Source organism: Euwallacea similis, chromosome 11, assembly GCF_039881205.1.
Source record: "Euwallacea similis isolate ESF13 chromosome 11, ESF131.1, whole genome shotgun sequence".
Classification (NCBI taxonomy): domain Eukaryota; kingdom Metazoa; phylum Arthropoda; class Insecta; order Coleoptera; family Curculionidae; genus Euwallacea; species Euwallacea similis.
In genome coordinates this window covers 2,449,137-2,472,915 of record NC_089619.1, presented here as the reverse complement: position 1 = coordinate 2,472,915, position 23,779 = coordinate 2,449,137, and the positions used below count along the sequence as shown (strand labels likewise).

Below are 23,779 nucleotides of genomic sequence, written 5' to 3'. Positions count from 1 at the left end.
ATTATTGTTTTTTTTTCTATGTGGTTCTATTTTATTGTCCAAATTTCAAATTACGAAATTTGAAATAATAAGCTTCAGTTACAATTATAAATGTGTTTATTTTACAAATTTGATGAAGTTCACATTCCAAGGAAGTGGTATATTTTATTGAGCATTGCTAAAATTATTTGTATTTTTTGTTTGAAGTTATGTTTAAATTAACCATATAGATGCCATTAAATAACATATGTATGTATTAGTAGTTTCTCATACTTTTAATTTTTAGTAAAAAAAAAACAACCTGGGTCAATTTACCCTATGGTCAGGTGTTACGCATATAAAGTGACACTCAGTAGTCAAGAGTTACACAGTCACTGAATGCATTTAATGCGCGTTTTGAGACACTGTTTACCGATCTTTCTGGTAACATAGCCAGTGCTTGAATGAATATTTACTATGTGGCGTGATATAGGTGTATTCTTTAATATATCTTGTAGAATGGCCGAAAATTCAAAATTTTTATCGAGAAATCATCAAACACATATGATCAATTGAAAACGTTAACAAAATATGTAATCAACACTAGTCTGTTAATATTTCTGTTGTGCTTTGTTGGTCCTATTTGCTTTATTTATTTTTATTTTTTTGAGTGGTATACTATTCTTAGATAAAACTAATTGAGCATAATCTTTCATTATTATTGTATATATATTTCATAATCTTTATTCAGGACTTGGACCAAAACTCTTAAGGTTACGATCAGCGTCTTCAGACCTCAAGAAAGCGTTACGATCAAAACGAGAATTAACAGAACTAAACTGTACGTAAAATATGTGAAACACTCTGAAAATTATTTATCTCAATTGCTGAGGAATGACCATTAGATGCTAAAATTGCCATTCCTCAGTCCATAGTCCTTAATAACACACATGGAAAAAATTTAAAAACACTTCTTTTTTTTTAATCTTGAGGGATTTTTAAAAACTTAGAGGTTAATAAATAACTAACACAGAAGGTTTATGTGAAACCTTCTTATCAGATTTATCTTATTTTTCATTAATAAACAATGCAGCTCGAGATTCATCCTTACAAGTTACACAAGAACAATTACAATTTATATTACGATTTGGTAACAGGTTGTATTTACGATAAGCTGCCAACTGGCAAAAATATATGTGTTGTATACACCTGTAAATCAATCGAGATTTCTATACGTTCTTTTAACGCAATAACAGTGTAGCACCGGTTCGTATGTGGGATATGCGTAATATGTATGTGATGAAATCATGGTTAACATGTGAAAAAAATTATGTAAAGAAGTATGTCAAAAAATTATACTTACGGTTATTTAACTTAAATGTATATTTCGGCCAACCTCAGTGAAATTAAATTTAGTAATCCTTAGGGTGAAACCCGACATTATTTTGTGCGTATATCAGATTGTTGCTAAATAGGTTTAATCGTGTGGCCTCAAATTTTTAATATAAGGGATTGCGGGCATACCGAGTATGTACTGATTAACCAAGAGCGAATTAGAATTTTATGCACCTTGTATGCTGATACGTAGAACTCATTAAATTTACCAGTACCCACCGAAGTAAATTCAGCTTGTCTTATTCAGAAATTTGATTTCATGCATGATTGTTAATCGCAAATTTTTAGGTTTTGTATTAATAGACAGTTATTTGATTTAGCATTGGTTAATGTGCTTTTTGTTTAAGATAGAATATTGTTTTTTCGCCCCTGTGTTAAATGGCTACATAAACAAAAATTAAATTATCTTTACTCAGCCAAACTTTTAATTTGGTTAATCTTCAGTTTTTACCCAAAGTCTCTTTGTAAGAAGTTTATTCTATTTCAGGTATGTACGAACAAGCAGTCCATAAGAAGCAGCACTATCAGTGAGATGTGTAAGTTAAGAGAAAAATCATATTTGATTATAATAGTATTTAATTGCTTTATTTTCATGGGACATCGATATTTTTCATCTAAACTGAATTAACGCTATTTGATCAAGTCCGGCATTAACGTGTCCAATGCATATCTTAAAATTCTCCAGACAGCCTGTTTTCCTCTCCATAAAAATCCGGGTCTGCATAATCGTAACGACCATAAAGCTGAACATACTTCTTTGATTTTGATTGACTGTGCTGTCGGAGAAAGTGTTGCCAACCCATTAGTTAAAACCGTTAACGAGTTTCCAATAAATTAAATGACAATACAGGTGTTACCTTTGTTGTGTTGGCGCAATTTCGGCATTACACTGTCCAAATTTGGCCGAGCTGCATACTTAAAGCGAATTAAGGTTGTTTGTTCCTTCATTTGTCACAACCGATAAATCAAATCGCAGATTTTTTGGTCTTTCATGTAATCTACAGTGTTACTCAACTCTCAGAAAACATAATTCTGAATCATTGCGATGAAGTGAATAACAATGGTATAGCATTATTGTCTAAAGGTGCAAATATGGCTGTTTTTGTGTAGCACTTGTAAATAAATCTCTTGAATTATAGCGCGAAAAATAAGAAAATGTGATTACATGATTTATGTTCTTCTATTATTGTTATAATTCGTTTTGAATTATGAAAAATATGGGTCCAATTTACCTGCCATAACTTTAACTTTATCGGTGTCTACCTCCAGTAACCGCAACAATTAAAAAGATATTACCAGGCAACTGCTTTTGTTTGGGCTCAGGTTAGACAAGTTTTTATTATGAAGATTAATTGTCAGTGAGTACTCCGAGATTAAAAATATAATATATAGGGTGTTTCCAATGTAGCACGCTTGAAGCCGCTTGAATTAGAAAAAAAACTTTGGTTTTTGCAGCTCTTTATTATGCCATTTACAGTGGCGGCGTTACCAAATGAATATCGTGACTGATTAAGAAAATTTTGGAAATGTACGGGCTGTTCCGAATAAGAATGAACTCTACAGGGATCTTGTAAACCATAAGAAATAAGGAGATGTTTAAATTAGCGAAAAGTTGCGCCTTTTTGTGTTTTGAAAAATCATATCTTCAAATTTGAAAAATTCCGTGTTCACAAGTAAGTTCCGAATGGATCCGAACTTATTTGTGAAAAACTGATTTTTTAAAATTCCTTTTTTACTGTTTTCTGATTTTGTTTCAAAAGATATTTTAAAATAAATTAGATATTTTCATTGCTACTTTTTCTCTTCTACAATATGATGTTTTTAGATTTTCGATCCGACGTTTCGTTTCTTCGAAACCATCATCAACTCTGTTTTTTCAATAGTCAAAAAAATTAATTTTACACTAAGTAAATTTTACTTTTTTTCTGAATTCAACGATATATCATAGTTATGATTCATTAAATGGTTTAGTCCAAAAAATGTCATTCTTCTTTTTCCAACATACGCAACAACTAGGAAAATTTTGATATTAAACATTTTCTTCAAAAATTAATATTTACTGAGATATCGTACTTTGGCGCACTAATGAGCAACTTTGTATAGTTATTTGTCTTACTTATTGGTTCAATTCTACTAGTGGAGTCATTTAGTTTGTTCTTTCCCATTTTGTTATTTGTGTTCAGCATCAGTTGTTTTAATTTCTAACGATTCAAGTTTATTATTTTCGTTCCTACATCTCTTCCATCCTGCAGGAAATTGTCTCAGCCTCCTAGTCTTTGCTTCATGAATAATTGAGAACAGGTGGTTGCCTGAAATGGTCCTTTATGTGCACCTGTTTTCTCTACATCCATAAGTGTCATATTTCTTCATCTTGGTTATGACATATGGCCCCAAATATTTTTGTTTTAACACCTGCTAGCCACTAGATCGCCTTGCTGTTATTTGGCTTTCTACGTCTTAAGTTGTACGTCCTCATGTTCTCGTTTTGAACGATTTACATCGTGGTCCGCTCTCTCAATTCCTCTCTTGAGTTTTCGAAACTGTTTTGACACTCCTCTTCTATATACGATGTTGTCGAATTTTGATAGATCAAATTTGTTAGTCTATCGACTTCATCGACATCATCAACATGTCTATACCATTTTGTCGGGTCATATAACAACAGTTTAGATAATATAATAATGAGTTGATTCATTCAGTCTCACCGTTACCTCGTGCGGATCGTGTTGTGATTTTGTGATGGGTGATGTTGAGGTAAATGCTGTATCGCAATCTGATGTGATAACACTTAGGCTTCCGAAAACTTTCCTCTGTGTCTCCAATTTCTGAATGACCTCCTTAGATGTCGTCGACTTTGAAAGATAGAACCAGACGAGTTTCGTAAATACGTCTATTACAACAAGAGTGTTTTTGTAATTGTTGGTCGTACTCTCCAGGGGTCCTAAATGATTGATAGATCGATATAGTATACATGGTGTGGCCAACTCTATTTATACATAGGATGCTAAAAATCGCTCTTATCACCTTCTTGCTATTCAGTATACCTACTTGGAATGCAGTTTCTTATAACTTTCCTTACCTTGATTCATAAACTGGATATAAATATATCCTATTTTATTTTCTCCTTCGGCTTCTTTGCCGCAAAATGCTTGTCATCATAGTACGGTTTACGGATTCATAATTGAATCTGTCTTGGAACTACTATCGTTTCGTCATTCATCTGGACAACCTTTCCAGAATTTCTGAATATTATACGAGTATACGGCTACTTCGTAGGATATGTCAGCATTCTTTGCTCTTTCCACGAAGCAACGGATTACACTTACTCAACTCCATGTTTCCCACATTAACAATAATGTACAGTCGCCTTGCCTTGACTACGAAGATTATATGAGAATTCAACCACCGGTTAGTTCTATTTGATCCACGAGTTAACTTGATTTTCGTTTGCATTATTCTTAGTCTTAGACTTGGGATATTCATATGATTTATTTTCACAGTTGCAGCAGCGAATATCCTTAGAATTTCGGTTGGAACGATCCTTTTGGTGTTTGATTCCAAATCGATCTGCAAAGTTTCCATAATCGCTTGCTGCATTTTGTACTTTACCCGTATACAAAAGTTTAGTTGGATGTCTTATGCTGCTTTATTTCAATGCAGATTTTAAGTTTATCTTTGAAACTGAATAAACTTCTGCTTTATTAGAATTCTCATAATCGATTTTATTTGACCATACAGGGAATTAATGCATCTTCAATTCGGCCTCTGTTCAAAACAAGAAAATGTTCCTCTGTGGGTTCGCCTTTCTTCATTTTACGATAAGAAGGCAATTGCTATATCTCTGCATTATTAAACTCATGCGAAGAAAATTCTTTTTTTAGTGACTTCTTCAAAGCCATTCAAAAGGTCACACCACGTTTATCTTGTATGGAAAATTTCACTAACCCAGTCAGCAATTGTTTTTTAGCAAAAACGAATAGGTGTAAATCGCCCTAAGCAAGGAGCTGAAATATCTTCTCCAATCCTTTTATCCATTTTTAGACCGATTAAGAACCAATGCCGTCAGATTGTTTAACGTAATCATCTGCATGATGATTACAGATTGCGAAACGACGGGTAGTCCTTTTCATAGAAGAAACTTGGTAATCCGCATGCTCGCTGCCATTATTGCCGTTACTAAGCTGCTGTTCGTCTTTTTCTTCACTTTCGTCGTCTCTCAATTCGTTTTTACTGTTTGCCACCAAATGTCCTAGACAGTTTAAACCTGCACAAACCGCCAGGATTAACTTGTTAAAGAGCTTGTCATAGTACATATATCAACAAAATGTTTGCGGGCCTCGTTATACCTCTTACGTTAGAGTTCTTTTTTACTGAGTCCACTTTATTGTTGTAGCTCCCAGATCAATAATCTAAATGAAAATCTGGAAGTTCCCCCGGTCTTTTTCCAGCGCGACCTTCTTTTGCAAAATCTCCAAAGGTGCCTACTTTTTTCCGTATTTAAACGATTTTATAATTCTCACCGTTTCGTAAACAGCAATAGCGGGCACGCCTGAATGAGACATCCTATATTTTAGTTGTTTTCAAATCTAGTATGTCTTAATTGTTGATGGCTGTATATAGTGCCCGAATAAAATTAGACGAAAAATCGAAATCTTTGATTTCATATATGACCAGGAATGCAACAAAATAGCAGGATAACAAATGGTCCTACTCCCACGAAACATTTCCAATGTGTTCCATAATCGCTGAATAATTTATTACAAGATGCAAATGCACCCAGTCTACTTCGTTTTGCTTTAGTTTCGTCGATGATTTGGTTTCGCTTGAAATTCGATACATTATACACATCCTTAGCTCTCTTTGAAATTTGAATAATGTGCTATTGGTGATAAATGTTGCAGGCTCATATCTATGGAAATTTGTGCTAAACATCACTCACGTTTATTACCATAAATAATAATAGTAATCTGTTGCAATCTTCTATTATTACAGAAACAGGATTTTTAGTTTCAACATACGAACTCGTGAAAATTTGTAGTGTCCTCCGATTGTCGTGACCAATAAATCGATTCAATTCAGAAAATTAAAGGCAAATATTTTGCAATATCATTAGCGAGTCACTTTGCGACGAGGATTATTAAAATGTCCTTCAATTGTCTTCGGCGGTACTGTTGACCCCACCCTTAAATTGTACACCCACACGCATTCTTTCCTTTTTTTAAAGTTTCATCTATACAGGAGGTCTTCGCATAATGGGCCAATCTTCATCCACATATTCACTCTTCTCAAATATTGCGGTCCAACTGAATTTGTCTCATACGAAGGTTTACAGTTTTCGATGAATCTACTATATACATATATGATATTAAATTTCAATTATTTTTTTTAAATTTTGCCTAGAGCTCTGACAGTTTTTTTTAATATTTATTAAAAATGTTTTTGGGATTAGATTATTCGTTTAGGTTAACCCGGATTAAATAATTATTATAATTTACACGATGATGCTTTCCATGGAGTCAGATACACTTTTACGCCTCTTAGAATGTTTGCCATAAGTCACTGATCATTTTTCCAGAAAATCGTGTTTGCTGTTGAATTTATGAACTTTTTCGTCTTCTTAATTTTAGTATATAACTATGAGTTATTTACAAAAACTCGTTTTCATACCGTTTTCATTAGAATGATTGAAGATTTGGTATTAACGCATAATATGTATAGGTGAAAAATTATTAATAGAAAAATGACAAGCTTTGCTTGATATTTTTGCACGTAACTCTAAAACGGTATCAGTTATATAGGGTGCTTTCCAAAACGTACAGCACAAGTTTAATTTAATACTCCTAAGGAAATCATTCTTATGAAAAAAGACGATTAAACTCTCACTACATATTATTAACAGTATAACTAATTCAGATAGTTATTATATTCCAAGAGTGGAGTGCGCTTTAACACTAATTATATGATTGTGATAAGTAGCACAGTTTTACACCTTGAATCTGAGATTGCCCTTTACTCAATATAAAACCGACTAAAAAATGCATAAAACGGTCGGATAGTAAACCAGTCCCTCCTCTTTAATAACCTAATCTTGTTCACGATATTAACTAACCTTTTGAAGCAATTATAAAATTCACAGAAGAAAATAAGCACCTACGTCCATCAGTCTGACTTCCAATTTAATAGAAACTAAACGTTCGCATACTTTTATTCGTTTTTAGACTAGTACATTTTTACACAGTAGAAGAGTATAAGAATCTAACAAGATGTATTTAGTTCGTGTTTAACTCAATTTAACTCAAATCCGCTACACTATAATATTTCGTGCACTCCCATGCTAATGCCTAAGTTGCGAGCCACCCAGCAGCGCATGAGGCTAATTGCTATGGGTCCATGGCAGAGTTATTAATTATCGGTAAAGCCGAAGATTAATGCCATTTGCCATGAGGTTGTACTATAACCAGTGGGGAATAGAGACATTTCTTAACGTTCTGAAGAAAATGGTTCATGGAGGTATACAGGAGGCAAGCTGATGTTTGTATTAAGTATTTTTTCATTCGTCATTTTGGTATCCATACGTCATTCGATCAAAAAATTATGCCATGTTCACGTGAATTTATGACGTGATATGACACGGTTTCTGATATTGGACCATTATTTATACGTATGGTGCCATTAGTTGATTAAGAACGTTACTTACGACAAAAAGGACAAAAAAATTATGTTTTTATAAGGTTTTTTTCCGTACAATGAGTTCTTGAAATATCGACATCTGATTTTTGGCCATATTGTACATACAGGACCTTCTTTGATACGTCAATTTGAGGTTATTTCCTGATTCCAGTATATGACGCTGGTGGCTACACTTTTTGAATCTAGAGGGAAAGACGTGTTAAATTTATTTCTAGATAGAAAGATTGTTTTTACAGATTATTTTTACGTTATTCGTGGGGAGTGTTTTATTTCGTAAACCAAATAAAAAACTCTCTTCATTGTATTTTCGCAAATAGACACATATGGTTGGTAAAGTGCACATCAAGAAAGTTATATTAATGTCGTTCAAGTACTTCCCCAAGGTTCTGAAATGTTCTTGCAGCACTCAGGCAGCCCAAATCCTCTAACCAATTCTCCCCTGTCGCCAAGCAAACTTCCCTCGATTGTCATTCTTCTAATCTCCACTTCATAGCATCGACCTGTTTTATAAGTGGTTGTCTTCAAAATCGTCATTAATGATATAATCATTTGCTTACTAAGTTCATTTACCTTGTTCAAGTTATTCTCTAAGCTTTTTGTAGTTGAACCTGCTCGCGAATCTGACTTTCCAAATCCGTTCATTGTTCGGTGTTAGTCTCCAATTACTAACGAAGGTTTAGCACTTCATTTTGCCTTGTTGCAATGATTCGAGCATTTTATCCTCCACCTCAATTATATCATCTTCAAATCCTTGGGTTCTCCGACAATTTCTATGGAAGATGATGTCTTCAGCGTTAATGTCTTCTGTGATTTTTATTAGTTCATCTAGTGCGAGAATTTCATCATCTTTTTCGATCCCTAACACCTTCAACTCCTCATTCTTTTTCCAGTTCATCACTATTTTTCCTAAGGCAAGTGAGGAAAATTCACTTAACTATGAGAACTTAAATTGAAACTGATAGAATATATCGACGTTCTGAGATTACAATACTCATTTATGTCAATTATTTGTTTTTTTCTTCCATCTAATCGCATTTGCGGTCGTTCGTGTTTTCTTACGACATATCTAATTAGACCTAACGCTATAGTCGTATTGCGTACGCTCTCGTCACTTAGATTATAGTAATTTTTTCCAACTGTACTCACTTATTTCTTCAGCTTTGTTTCCCGATTACCTGGTAGTTATCGTAAAATTGTAGTGAATAAGAGAAATGTTTTTTAACTGTTTTGTGGATAACTTCCTGGTAAAACGATTCAAATAGTACTGTTAGGTGTCAATGGAAGAAATTATGTTTACTTAGGTGCTCACTGACTGTGGTGGTTCAATTGAATTATTGAAAGGAATGACGAGCTTATTCGATTAAAATAGTTTAAAGCGTGAAGTTCGTGACTCATTTCACCGAGGTTTTTTGTCTTTGAGTTTTTACTCAATGGATTTTTCTTGTGGTGCAGAAGTAGCATCATGTCCAAATTAATTACATATAAGTATAATAGAGAATCCGTGAAGGTGCAGTGAAGCATGCAATGTTATCAATAGGACCTACGACAGTTAGACGTCCAATAACAGAATGCTGATAGTGTTGCGAACTTTCACAGCTCATATCGGCCATCAAAAAATTGCTTTAATTTACCTTGGTCAATAACTTTTTTTAAAAATTTTTATCTATAGTGTTCCTTACAAATATAAAATATACATGTAAACAAAAGCACGCCGTTGGCACGTGATCCATTTAAGATATTTTGATGAAGATTGAACAGGACCGTAATCAACACGCTATTACAATGAAAAAGTTTTTAAAACAAATTCTGAGGATAATAGGCACTAGAATTTAGCCAAGGTCTCTATTTTACTAATGATGACGGACTGTATATTAACAGTCAAAAAGTGTAGTTTATATTCGATTATGCGTGCACAATAAATACTCACCGTTCAAAATGAAGCAAGTTCAACCCTGTAAAACGCCCTTGTGCAATATAGATCGTTCCGACGACACAACCGACCAATCAGCAGCAGCGTTCAAGTTAACGATGACGCGTTTGGTTTGTTTATATGAATATTTTATATTTGTAAAACATACTATAAATCTAAATCATGTTCCCATTAGTGACACAATATCGTACTCGAGCACACCATCGAGAACGTCCAAAAAAAGCTATGCAAACCACCAAGAAAACCATATTTCTCCCCAACGAACGAAAGACGGTAAGACCCTCAAGAACTAGTTCACAGGCAAATCTGACAGCTCTTTGTTGAATAATAACTAAACATATTGAATAGTTCAGAAGAGCATGAACCCGAAGAGCATACGTTATATCGAAGATGAGTTGTTGATGGAATTGATGATTTAATATCATTAAAGATCAGGCGAATCACATGGCAACCCGAGGTGGCTCTGCCATGCACACTCACCACATGGTTCTTGAAGTTGAGCCTCTTAGTCGAGTAAGCCTCAGGAATCTGGTTAAGGCTTACTCAACTGGCTATACCTTCAAGGTGCACGACAGTGTCATATGTCATAATAACATATGCTTTAGACATTGAAGTTGATTGGAGCCGTATCATTGCTCAATAAGGACAAGACCACTATTTTTTTATTTACCACTGACTTCAAACGGCCAGTATCAGTACCATACCACAAGATGGTGGTGTCGTCGGCAACAGTAGCAACACAGTAAACACGTCGCTAATAGGCTGGTGAGGAACGTAATTTATTTAGATTAGAAACAATAAGGACCCAAAAACCGAGTCCTGAAGCCCACTGACCCTGAGCTGCGCCAATGAGAATTCATTAACACCCACAGGCATCAAGATATGAACCAAACCAGTTCGGGGACACCCCTCTTAAACCATATACCACATTTCAAGCTTCTGCAGCGCATTTCATGATTAATACTATCAAAGGCTTCTGTGAGGTCATAAAACACAGCCGCGCAGACCTTACTGTTGTTCAGGAGAGTGTAGATGTTGCACATTAATTCGTTGCTATCAAGAAATGAAAGCAGTTTCAAGTTTTTCAATTATTTTTATTAGCCTGGAGAGAATGGGTATGACAGAGCAATTGTACCCTCTTTCCTGATCTCTATCTTTAAATTTTAGAACCACAGAAACCTTCTTGAGGCGGTCAGGGAATCGTCTGCTGGACACCTTAGATGAAGCTATGGACAGGACCAAAAACAGCTCATCCCACCTGGCTGCTCGCTTGTTCTCAAGCAAGTCATTTTACGGTATCTTTCTGAGCGCTAGCGACAAAGAAACTTGTTTCATTGCATATTATTTATTGGAGATAGGATGCAATATTTGGCTCTTCATCCAAATACCGAGGCGAAGAGAAATTTTTCAAAGTGACCATATCCTTTCAACGACCAACCATAAGAACTCCCACCGAGTGCGCCACCGGCAAACCAAAGCTAAAGACATTAGGGCAAGCGAGAGGCCTATCTCTGTCAAAGAAAACGAAACTAAGCTAATTAATGCAAATTGCCGGCATAGCAGATTCCTGTCTTATCAGATCGGCAATGGGACATTAATTTGTGAAACAATGTTGCAATAGTATGCGCATGGGGGACAGCTCTTGCTTTGCCACTTGAGTCTAACCCACTTAATAAGAAAATGATGCAAAACTGGCATCATGAGAACAGGAGTACATTAGGTATATGATTTCAAACTAGAAGGTTTTCTTGTTACCCTAGAGCAAGGCACATTTAACAATATGACGAATCGTGATAAAAAGTGATTTAGAAGAAACTAGCCGAAATAAAAAACAATATATTCTAGAAATTAAAAATTAAAAAAGTGACCATCATAAAAATACTGAACTTGAATTGAAAAATAACTAACATGAGAATTAGTTCGAGTTTCGACAAAGGGTGAAAAACCTCAATTTTGTAACAACCTCTAGCAATCTAAAGTTGCTGCGTGATGGCTCCAGGAGGTCTAAGACAAGTTCCCACTTGATAGAACCGTTATTATACACTCTGCTGCTGTCGATGGTCTTCCCCCTGCTTTTGGTCAAGATTAGACATGACACGGACGTTCGTGTTCCGTAAATGGATATAATTTGTAATTTACCGTCGAAAGAGAGCAGTTGACAAGACAAATTAATGTTAATATGATGATATTTCACTTTTAATTTTTTACTTCTGCGAGCTGGGCCTTTATGGGCTTGTTAATCTTGCGTTGAGACATTATCCGTGTTTGTTACGCCCTGTGTAATAAACAGGTCATTTGCCAGACAGTTGGATAAATAAGTCGTCTGAAATCACTCCGCAAGTTTAAGAAACTTGTCAGCTTTCAGGATTTACGAGAGTGGAGCCCTGAATTATTGTTCTGTTAAAAGAAGGGGCAAAATATCTCGACAGCGGCAAAATTTGTCAAGCAAGTGAGAAGAACAATGCCATCATCAACAGCACGAAATAGACGTAGTGTTAATGAAGCGACAAGGGAAGGGGCTAAGCCCTTTCCCTTGTCGCTTGTCCTTGACCCTAGGTTAGGTCCGAAAAGATCTTTTTTGCTTATACCACCCCATTCATTTTATACAGAGCATCCAGTTCCATTTAAGAAAAGAAACTTCTTTCCGGAGGAGAAAGGCAGCTCCAAAAACCCTGTACGTAAGGCGTGCCCGCAATGTTTGCAGAATGAGCCATCCTTCATATCAAGGAGATCCTTACGACTGTTTATTTGTTTAATCTGCAACGGTCTGTGGAGACTCCCATGAGGTCCTCCTTGGCAACTTTAATGCTTTGTTTTGTTTGGGCAAGATATCCTTTGCTTGCCTATATCCGGTTGATGGTACCTCGTTTCCCTTTGTTATTTTCCATGCTCATGTCTTTGTCGCCCAACGCGCGAGAGACATATCTTTCGCTAACTCCCTATTACTTAATATTTAGTTACGGTTTGGGTCTGCTAAGCTTGATCGAAAATCCTGTCCGGCCAACTCATCGGGTCGTTAGTTTCCCTTGAAGCTCCAGGGACTCGAGATCAGACTTTAAGATGAGACTGCCTAAGACTCTCTTTGGGTTTGCCAGTTCCTGAAGAGCGTCTTCTCATTTTTGGAAAAGTTTTGAAGTTATCTTGTTTCTTCAGCTCGTAAGGCTGCTTGCCTATCAGAGTAAGCGTAAATCTTCCATGGAAACGTACTCTTTCCTCCTCCGACAGTGGGATTGCAATTTGCCGCAGAACCAATCTTCAAATGACCGGCTCCTCTTCGTATTTGCTTCAATTATTCGTAGACGTCAATGCTGCTATGTAAACTAACTGCCTCCCTACTGATCCAGATTGAGAACTCCCGCAACCCCAGCAAGGGTGGTTGAGGCAATGTGACGTTTCCGGTGTAGTCTTGAATGCACCACCAGCCATACCATGAAACCACTTTCTGCAGTCTCACAAACTGCAGCGCATAGCAGATCTTATCCATCGCTGATCACCAAACCACAGATCTCTAGGAGGCCCTCAGTCTGATTACAGTGGATGTGGGGTTTCACGCCCCACATCTCTCCCCTCTCTACTTTATTTTGTAATCATGTGTTTTTGTTTCAAATAATCTCTTCAGGTATTTCCAAAAAATATGATGTTGATGAAGCAGCTGTTAATAATAAAAAAATAACAATCATTAATGTCTTCATAAATTATCCCAAAAAAGGTCATCAAAATATTGAATATTGGAGATAATTCTAGCTATCATATTAGGATGGCAACTATGTTCCCACTGTTTATTTTTAATTTTAACATTCCACATGTCATTAAATGTTTTTGGCATAATAAATCATTCAAAAGAGGATGTTTTGTTCTACTGGAATCTATATTTTGTTTTATTGTGCGAGTTAATTTATGCTAATTTTCAGAGCATTAAAATGGAATGTCAAGTCGAGAAAAATGAGCATTGTCGACACCTCTTCCTTTTTGCTTTTAATTAAGCTTCTCATCAAGGTTTAAAAAAGCTGCTCGCGATATTCATACTGTGTATGGAGAGGGCGCCATAGCCGAAAAAATCGCTCCTAATTGGTATGTCAAGTTCAAAAATGAAAATTTCGACCTCAAAGAGGTATCTCGTTTTGGCCGTCCAGTTGAGTTTAACCCTAGAATACTAATGTATCGTAAATTTTACGACGCTCGGGTTTCTTAGTCCGAATTCGTAAGGTTCCGTTTGATCCTGTGCCGCCTACTTATCAGTACCTTCCTGATTATTGCGAAGCTAAACGTCGATGAAACGGTATCTTGCTGGCTAATTGTTTCATGCGTCTAATAGTGTGATCGTCGTAAAATTTACGAGTGATTAGTATTTGCGTAAAATATTTACGAAAAGACAAAAATTAGTATAATCGGTAAAGCTTGGTTTTTCATGTCTCTTTTTTGCACTAACGCAGTTTTTTTATAGAAAATGGCATCCAACAATAGGCCTTTGAGTGACAAAGAACTGCAAAATGAAATTCAAAGAATTATGAATGGCGATTTCCAAAATGATTCATATTTAGAGTCTGGTGATGAAATTGATAATGAGTGGGAAGAAGAAGATCGTTTGGAGGTTGAAAGTAAATCAACTGACAGTAACATTAGTGACTTTGGGGAAGAAGTAAACAATGAGAGAGATAATGTAAACGGGACTAATTTAGTTATTGCTAATCAACCTTTGGACAATCCAATATACGGAGAGAGTAGTACATCATCTGAAGAAAATATTCCGTTATCTATTATAGCGGCTTCGTTAAAACGAAAAAGGAATATAATAAAACCAAAATCAATAAGACTAAAAGGAAAAAATGGACACAAATGGTCCACAAAATTGCCGCAACTATCAAAAAGGACAGCAAGAAGAAATATAGTCCATTTCATATCAGGAAGTAAAGTTGGTGGTGAAGTGTGTTCAGAAATTGTTGATTATTTCCTGCTTTTTTTTTCGGAGGATATTTTGAATAGAATTGTTGTTCACACCAACGAAGAAATTGCCAAACAGGCAGAAAAGTATACTTCTAATACGCCTACCATATCTATACTATCTAAAATGGAACTATTGGCATTGTTTGGTATTCTAGTAATGACTGCCGTCAAGAAGGATAACCATTTGAATGCCAAACAAATGTTTGATAGCACAATCTCTGGCTCTTTTTATAAAGGATGCATGAGTTGTGAGAGGTTTATTTTCCTGGTAAATTGCCTACGATTTGACAGCAAGAAGACAAGAACGGAAAGGTTAAAGAACGACGCATTTGCTCATATTCGTGAAATCTGGAATACATTCATCGAAACGTGCCGAACATCATATACTCCTTCATCATATTTGACGATTGACGAACAACTCTTGAGGTTTCGAGGCAGATGTCCGTTTAGGATGTATATTCCAAATAAACCTTCAAAATATGGAATTAAAATTGTTATGCTCTGCGACTCTTCCTCGAAATATATGATCGATGCCAGTCCTTATTTGGGAAAATCCACGCACACAGGAGGGTTACCATTATCTAACTATTACATAAAAGAGTTGACTAAATCTGTACATGGAACAAACCGAAATATCACAATGGACAATTGGTTTACCTCCGTTGGGATAGCAGATGAACTATTGAGTGATCCATATAAACTTACCATCATTGGAACAATTAGAAAAAATAAAAAAGAAATCCCACCCGAAATGCTTGAACTTGCAAAAAGAAAGCCTCAATCCTCAATGTTTTGTTTTGACAAAAGTAAAACTTTATTGTCGTATATGCCTAAAAAAAATAAGCTAGTATTACTGCTTTCCACTATGCACGAAGGGGCAGAAATTTCGGAAATAAATAATAAACCAATAATAATCTTGAATTATAATGAGACAAAGTCCGGTGTGGACACATTTGATCAAATGTGTTCAAACATGTCTTGTAGCAGGAAAACTAGACGGTGGCCACTATGCATTTTTTACGGAATGGTAAACACAACCTGTGTCAATTCGTATGTATTATATTGTTGTAACAATTTGAAAAATGGTGAAAAACCCCTTCGTCGATATCAATTTATGATTCACCTAGCTCACCAGCTTGCCAGGCCTTGGATGGAACATCGACTAAGTGGTACAACTTTACGCCGCAAACTTCGACAAACTATTCAAGAAATCCTCAAAATCGAAAAAAGATTTGACAACGCCACTCAAGTAGAAGGCAAACGTACCTTATGTTACTATTGTCCCAGCAGGTTAAGGCGAATGACGACCATTTACTGCACTCATTGCAAACATGCTATGTGCGGCGAACACCGCGGGAAATCTTGCACGGAATGCTTACAGGATTAAAAGTGATTAAACACCAAACATGAAATTATATTCCTTAGGGACCAAAGAGTATAGGTTAACTTTTGTTTCAATTAAAAAAAATTTTTTTTTATGAGTTTTTCGTATTTCTAGGAAAAGTCGTAAAATTTACGACACATTAGTATTAACGTGTGATAAAATCACATTAGTATTCTAGGGTTAATAAAGAGCGATTAAACTCATTTTTGCATGAAAATTCACGTCAAACGACAAAGGAACTGGCAGAGAAAATTAAATGTTCACACATTGCTATAGAGAAGCATCTTCCCTCGAAGTTTTAAAATACGGCGGGATCCTAGTTACCTACTTAATACTATCATCTTAACCTTCACCTGCAGGTGAAACGAAGATTTTAGGAGATGAACAATGGAATATACATATGCCAGATCCCACAGCTAAATCCCAGGTCGAATTTAAAATTTGGTACACAACCGGGCCCTAACTCATTTTAATCACTTCATTGTGGAACCATTATGAAACTTATTAGGACCCATTTGGGTAGTTGAGTAGGGATCAAGCTATGCTCTATTTCTTAGACTCAATGGGAGTTATCTTTCAAAGTTACCAACACAATAATAATTTTAGTTTTAGGGCTAATAGATAAAAATACTAGCAATTTTACGTTGAAGACACCTTCAGTGGAAGTAGAAAAACATGTCAATGATGTGTCTTTATTTCCTCGTACCTATGAAAATTAACGTTTGATAAAGTTATCAGACCACTGCTGGTTAGCTAGTTTGAGTTAAACTTGACAGGTGATTGAAAAACAGGCTCTTAGCAGTCATTAAATCAACAATTTTGAGTGAAATCGAGGAATCTAAAACCGCTGTTAGGGTTACATCACTGTGACCCCATTATTCGAAACGCATAACTCTTAATTAATTAGCTCACAGTAAATGGTCATCACAAAATAATAAAATTTCATGTTATAGCCGCATATAGCCATAAAAGAACGTTTATTTCAAAATTGTTTTTATAGCCCCCAGAATAGCCATAACTCGTAGTGCGTCCGTGAATCTCGCGTATCTGCTGCCATGTCCTTTGGGGAAATTAAAACGTGGTCATAATATCGTTCCGCTCAATTATAATGCAATAAACTTAATTGTAATTACAGTTATCACTGCTAATAATAGATGCCCTAAACCCCTGTTTTGATAGGCCAACATTCGATAAATTAAATCAATGGATTAGCTATAAACAATAACCTGCAAGCTGTAAATTCACCCAATTTGCCAATATCCACGGTTTTCCTTGGCCTAATGACCTCCTAAGGTACTGCAGGTTCTTTTTTCGACATGTCTTAACACAGTTTACAGTACACAAGTCAGTCTAGACCTTTTGTGTGGTTTTTTCTTATTATAGCTAACTGGCGTACTAACGGTGCACCTTGCCAAGGCATCTTCCGCCATACTTCCTACGTGACTCTTTTTTATGATTCGGAAATAGACTGGCATGATAGAAACCCGAAAGGTACACTTTAACAAAGTGTATTTTTGTTATTTATTGTTATTTACACATCTATTGCGTCGCTTTAAAACGGAAATTGTAGCTTTTCTAATTAAACGCCCACCGATAATATCGAAAGCTTCTGCAACCTCTTTTCTAAGTGCTTCTACTGATTCATAATTTTTTCTGTAAACTTCATTTTTTATTCTTCTCCATAGAAAATGGAAGGCTTTTTAAACGTCAGTGTAATTTATAATTAATTAGGCAATTAATAAATAATTGTCCATAAATAGGTATTAGGTTTTTTCACCACTTAAAAGATTCCTATTAAAGCAATTTAAAAACTCAAATTTATCTTTGACTTAAATGATACGAGCTGGCAGTGTCAAGCAAATAATAAATCAATATGAACGATTTTATGGGCAAGTACCTTAAAATTTCAATATCAGATTAAAAAAGGCTGTAAGTTCGTCATTTTGAGAAATAACTGTCTACTTATCGGTATCATTTTAAAACTTGAAAAAATACCTTTTTAAATAAGTCATAACCTACTAAGCTTTCCATTTAAAAAAAAACGTAAGTTTATGCCATATCTCAAAAATTACAGCTTTCAAAAAAAATCTGATTTCTATATAATCTATCTTTTTCAGGGCAAAATTATCTACAATATTCGTATTTACAGTGTTCCTCTAGAACCAATAATTACACGACTAAAAAAAAAACGACAAAATTTGGTTTTTGCTGAATGTCTAATAAGCCATAGACTTTTTTAAGAAACAAAAAGTGGCTTTAAACTGGTTCGTTAAAGCTGCAATTCTTTCTCTATTTAACCGAATTCGTAACTCTGCTGGTTTCCGAGATCCCTTCACCAATCATCGAAAAACTCACCCTGTATAAAAAGCTCCTTTGATGGATGGATGCCATTTGTTCCGTTTGTTACCGACTCTGATGAATTGAAATCTCGATTGAATTCGAATACAAATTTTACTTGGTGCTTTGTAAAAAGTCCCCCCCCGCGGCGTTAAAGATTAGTTAGGAATTTCCACGTGGGCTCTTTTTTATTGCGTTATATGATTATAACCCGAACAACCGTTTTCGGAATGTGATTGATGTCACGATGCTTTCTATTAGCTTTAAGTGTTCCTTTACGATGAGACAATAGTTCGAAAGCAATAAGATGAAGGCATATCATGTATGATCCATTTTTTTATGTTGAATCAAAATTGATGGTTGGTGAAAATTTCTAACGAATGATTGCCATATCTCAACGCAATCTGGCAATTACTCCCTGCTGGACAAGTAATCTTATTGATACACTGGCAGGTAGTAATTCTGTGGGGTGCTTGAAGGGCGATGAAGATGATTTCTCGCTCTCCAAGATGCTCGTAAATGATTGGAGGACAATGAAAATAATTGATCATTCTCTAAAGCAGTCGAAGTTTATCGATATAAATGGAAAAAACGAATAAGTATTTCGCACATTAGTGAAGTGTTATTTAGCTGGATTGTCCGCATAACTATCTCATATTTCACCCATATTGCCCGATGAAAGAGCCTCATCCTAGAAGGTGTCTCTGAAGATAATGCCATAAATTCAACCACGTATTTTAGGTCTCAAAATATGACGAAAACTTAATATAAACATATATCGAAAGTTGCTTCGTTTTGGGGTATGAAACATTGGTTCCTGAGGATCATTTTTTATTCATATTTCGAAACGTTTCGAGACAAATTAACGAAATTTTATACTCTATTATAACTTTTTGTGCTCTTTCCGAGTTTCAATAAAGAAATATATTTATTTAATAATATACAATATTTTTCCAGGGGTAGGTAATATAGGGGGGTAGCACTTCAAAAATGCCCAAACTTGTTTGTACTTAACTTTATTAACGGTTTTATAGAAAAAAATATTAAATATGAAGATTTTTACATAAACCGGAGCTCTTTTATGAAAGTCAAAATCTTCAAGAGTTTTCGAGAAGATTAAGGTTTAACAAATCGATGGATATTTTTTTAAATAAATATCAGATTTAAAACTCTTTTTTATTCATTTTTTTTAACAATAATTGCAATTAAACACTATTCCGGTGACAACGAAAAACCACCAGACTTTATTAATAAATGTTGTCATATACGGAAGTGTCAAAAATATTTTTTTGTTTCGTTTTAAGGCTAAATGAGTGGGGAAATTTTCGACATATTTTAGGACCTAGAACATGTGGTTGAATTTATGGCACTATGTTCAGAAACATGTTGTATAATTAAAAAACACTTTGATTTGCTCTTCTTCCATATAGAGTTGAACTTGGAAAAGCGCAAATTGAATTTCATCTCTCCTGATCTTGTCGTCCTGTGCTTGAGAGTAACTCCTGCTAAATGGTTTTCTTGGCATTTTCATTTAAAATTTTAATAATCTTTTCAGTTTTATTAACTGCCAATTTGTTTTCTCATTGTGAAGAATTTGTTTTGTTCTCAAAGTATTTTAATTTTACACGGATATTTACAACTGATTAATTAACTGCATTCAGTATAAACAATCCACTGCAATATTCACTCGACTTAACCTTATCAATATTTCCATAAATTACGACACGACTAACAGCTATTAGAATTAATGAAATTTATTAGTCAGGTTATTTGGCAATAAATCATGGTGTGCATTATGCGACACTGCAAAATATCCAGCGTTGTGCAAAGGTTCAATGCCTTATCAAGAAAATAACTTGTCAGTTCTTAAAACGGGCCATAAAAATTTATTGCATAAATTACGGTACTTAGTTTTATTGCTTTGTATACATGTTACTGTGCTAAAATTCCTATCGGTGTCATTAATGTCCGGACCTCTGGCCATTACGGTTTCTTGGTTGGGAACTTCAAAATCAATTTATACAAAACATGCCTTTACGAGTGTAAATTTGTTGAAATGTATAAACAATTTATTATGAGGAATTAAAAATTGCGAAGTAACGTGTAACTGATTAAATATTTATTGATAAATTGACAACAATTAAGCTCGAAAACCGCCGTTTTCGTCTTTAATCGCGTGGGAGTAAAGGACGTACAGTTAGCTATCTTGCGCTTATCGTTTAGTTTAATTCCCGAATAAAAGAGTCCTGTTATTTCTGATTAGTGTTATTCACATATTAAAATTTTACTTCAACAAATACTCTAATTTTCCCTTTTTCTGTCACCTGGATCAAAAAAAGTTGCGGAATATACGGTGGCAAAATCTAGTTTAGTGGAGAAGAAAATGGATTCTGGCGAGGAAATTATATTTTCCGCCCTTCTGCGACCCAGACTCTTTTTACGAAGATGTTGACTTATACTTGTGTTCAAAATATGTAATAGCAATACCTCAATAAGGTTGTAAAATATGTATGTTTTGCATCTAAAAATTCTATCAATTCAAAAAAGTATTGTTTAAATTATCAAATTCAAACATCCCACAAAAATTATTTAACTAAAACAGTTATAAACAGATAATATTACTGTGATGCTGGAGTGATACCGAATATAAAGCGATCAAAATAATAGCAGTTTTTGAAGTTCGTTGAAATTTGTCCGAGTTTAATTTTTTTTATTCGTAAATTCCTATTGGTTTTTTTTATGTACAGAATTATGAAAAAGATTTTCAATTTTCAATACGGCCGTAGAAAGGGAGAAGCACTGTACGGTAAAAGAATGTGATTTAATTTTAAAAAATTGCGCAATGAGGGTAAATCATAGTTTGAAATACAAAATCTCTTGTGGTGTATAGCTAAAATGGTGAGAAATGCTTTAAATTGGCAGGTTCCACTTGAAAACCATGGCCGTAAACGAAAAACTACTACTGAGGACGACAGATTTTTAATGCGAGTTGCAAAAATAAATACATTTGTCTCATCTTCACAACTTCAGAAGAGGATGAATGTGAATGTTTCGACTAGAAAAATAAGGCGGCGACTCAAGGAAACCAAATTATTAGCAAAAAATCTACGCAAAGTGCCCTTGCTAAAAAAAGGTAGATAAAGAAACGATTAAACTTTGCAAGAGTACATCTAAATTGGCTGCAATTTAAATGACGTAATATATTTTGGTACGATGAAAGTAAGATAGTGTTATTTGGTAATTCTGGACGCAGGCTTGTACTTGACCTCCTCCGGGAACTGCGTATCAACCTCATTTCACTATTAAGATTGTTAAACAGGGAGGCTCGAAAATTATGATGTGGGTACGCTTATCATATATGGAGAAGGGCCTATATTTTAGATAAAAAACATAATGACTGTCAGAATTGATGTTGATATTTTACAAAAAGTTATGCTGCCTTATGCGAAGGATGACATTTCACTTAAATGGGTTTTATGTAAGATAAAGATCCAAAATATACGAGCTAACCTTGTGACCAATTTTTAAAACATGAAAATATCGATCTTAGATTAGCCAGCCGAAAGTCCGGATCTTAATCCCATAGAGAATCTATGGGACGATATCAAAGATGTTTTAGCAAATGAGAAACCTAAGAATCAAAATGATCTTTGGGCTGTAATAGAAAATTCTTGAAAAAATATTCTTGTTAATAGATGCCAAGACAGTCAATTCCATGGGTCGTCGATGCAGAGCGGTCATTGCCAATAAAGAGTGTACGACAAAATATGAAGGTTATAACAACTTATCTGTGTGTTTTTATAAGATAACTAAAAATTGATGAAACGCCGCTATTATTTTGTCCATTAGCCTTTGTGAACATTTTCAGTTTTGATGACATGAATTAATTTTATGTGTATCATACAATGAATTTGTTAATTATTATTAAAAGTTCCGATTGTATATGTTTTTGGTAATTTCTTAAAGTACTGCTATTTTTTTTACCACAACTATACAGGGTGGTCCAAATTTGCGACGTGTCATTGAGATCGCGGAAATTATAAGAGATACGAGGTCGCTTAACTTGGGTAAAGTTGCACAATTTAGTATCCAAAAATAATGCCACTTTGAACTCCGAAAATTCCGAATACTTCCGGAAATATCCAGAAAAAACCAAACTCTTGCTATATCATTTTTATTTTCTCTTGACTTTTTTTGAAGAGATATTTTAAAACAAATATTATTTCATCATTTCTATTTCTTTGTCCCTGCAAAATGGCACTGTGAAATTTGAAATCCGACGTTTCGTCTTTGAACCACCATCAACTTAACTTATAGTTTACGAGATCCTAATAATACGGCTTGAATTTTGACCACCCTGCACATTGGTGCATCTAATAACCAGGGATAGTCACATCTGATGTGGTGAAGCAACGTTAAATGTCTTGCTGAGGTTGACGATCCCTGCAATTCGGATCAAAACACAGGCCATTACTTTCCGTAAGAGGGTTGAGGCCTGCAAATAGTGGAAACAAACATAGGCGAAACCGGTCATTCGAAGGTTGCTGGACTCGTTTGACGCCGGATTCCAATCGTATTGTCCGAGGAGGGCCCGAATGACCAACTACGACTAAGGAGTGAATATTTCAAAGAGAGAGGAATTTACTATGGAACTTCTTCAGTTCCCATGGGTTAAGAATCAGATTTGATATACTGACAGATGATGAATAGAAGAAGCATATACAAACATCTGGAAGAGGCACATGTAGCGCTGGCCGCGAGAGAGGGAAATTCTTTGCCTTATTAAGATTATGTAACGGTCTTCTAGGCTGATCGCTAAACTAAAAATGACTATAAGAAGAAGTCAGACTAAAAATGGAGTGAGAGATTTAATTCTAGTCTGATGGTCAAGCGACCCTACAAGCTGTCTGCGGAAGCAAGATGCATTAAACTCTAGGACTGGAATACATAAATGCTCTTTAGAAACTGACAAAAACAAAGAGAGTCATCCTAAGTTGAGGACCCAGTCTTAGATGTGTCGAACGAAATGTTTGCTGTGTAGAATTTAACGATAGGTACATTCCCAACATGCTGAATACACGAAAATGGAAAAGAACCTAGGGAAGCTGGATACAGTCAGCAGAATGTAAACAAACCAAGGG

At 35.0% G+C, this 23,779-nt stretch overlaps 2 protein-coding genes across 3 annotated transcripts in view; both read left to right on the top strand.

The window, feature by feature from the left end:
• The window catches only part of osp (outspread), a 138,942-nt gene that overhangs the window by 73,044 nt on the left and 42,119 nt on the right, over positions 1-23,779 (top strand). The window lies entirely within an intron of this gene.
• On the top strand, positions 14,237-16,304 carry LOC136412274 (piggyBac transposable element-derived protein 4-like). Its single transcript, XM_066395302.1, has 2 exons — positions 14,237-14,364; positions 14,418-16,304. Exon 2 carries the CDS (start codon positions 14,421-14,423, stop codon positions 16,302-16,304), a length of 1,884 nt encoding a protein of 627 aa, XP_066251399.1. The 5' UTR covers positions 14,237-14,364; positions 14,418-14,420.

Bases quoted from the DNA above. Each gene is read 5' to 3' on its own strand.
- LOC136412274 (XM_066395302.1), top strand. From the start codon at position 14,421: ATGGCATCCAACAATAGGCCTTTGAGTGACAAAGAACTGCAAAATGAA.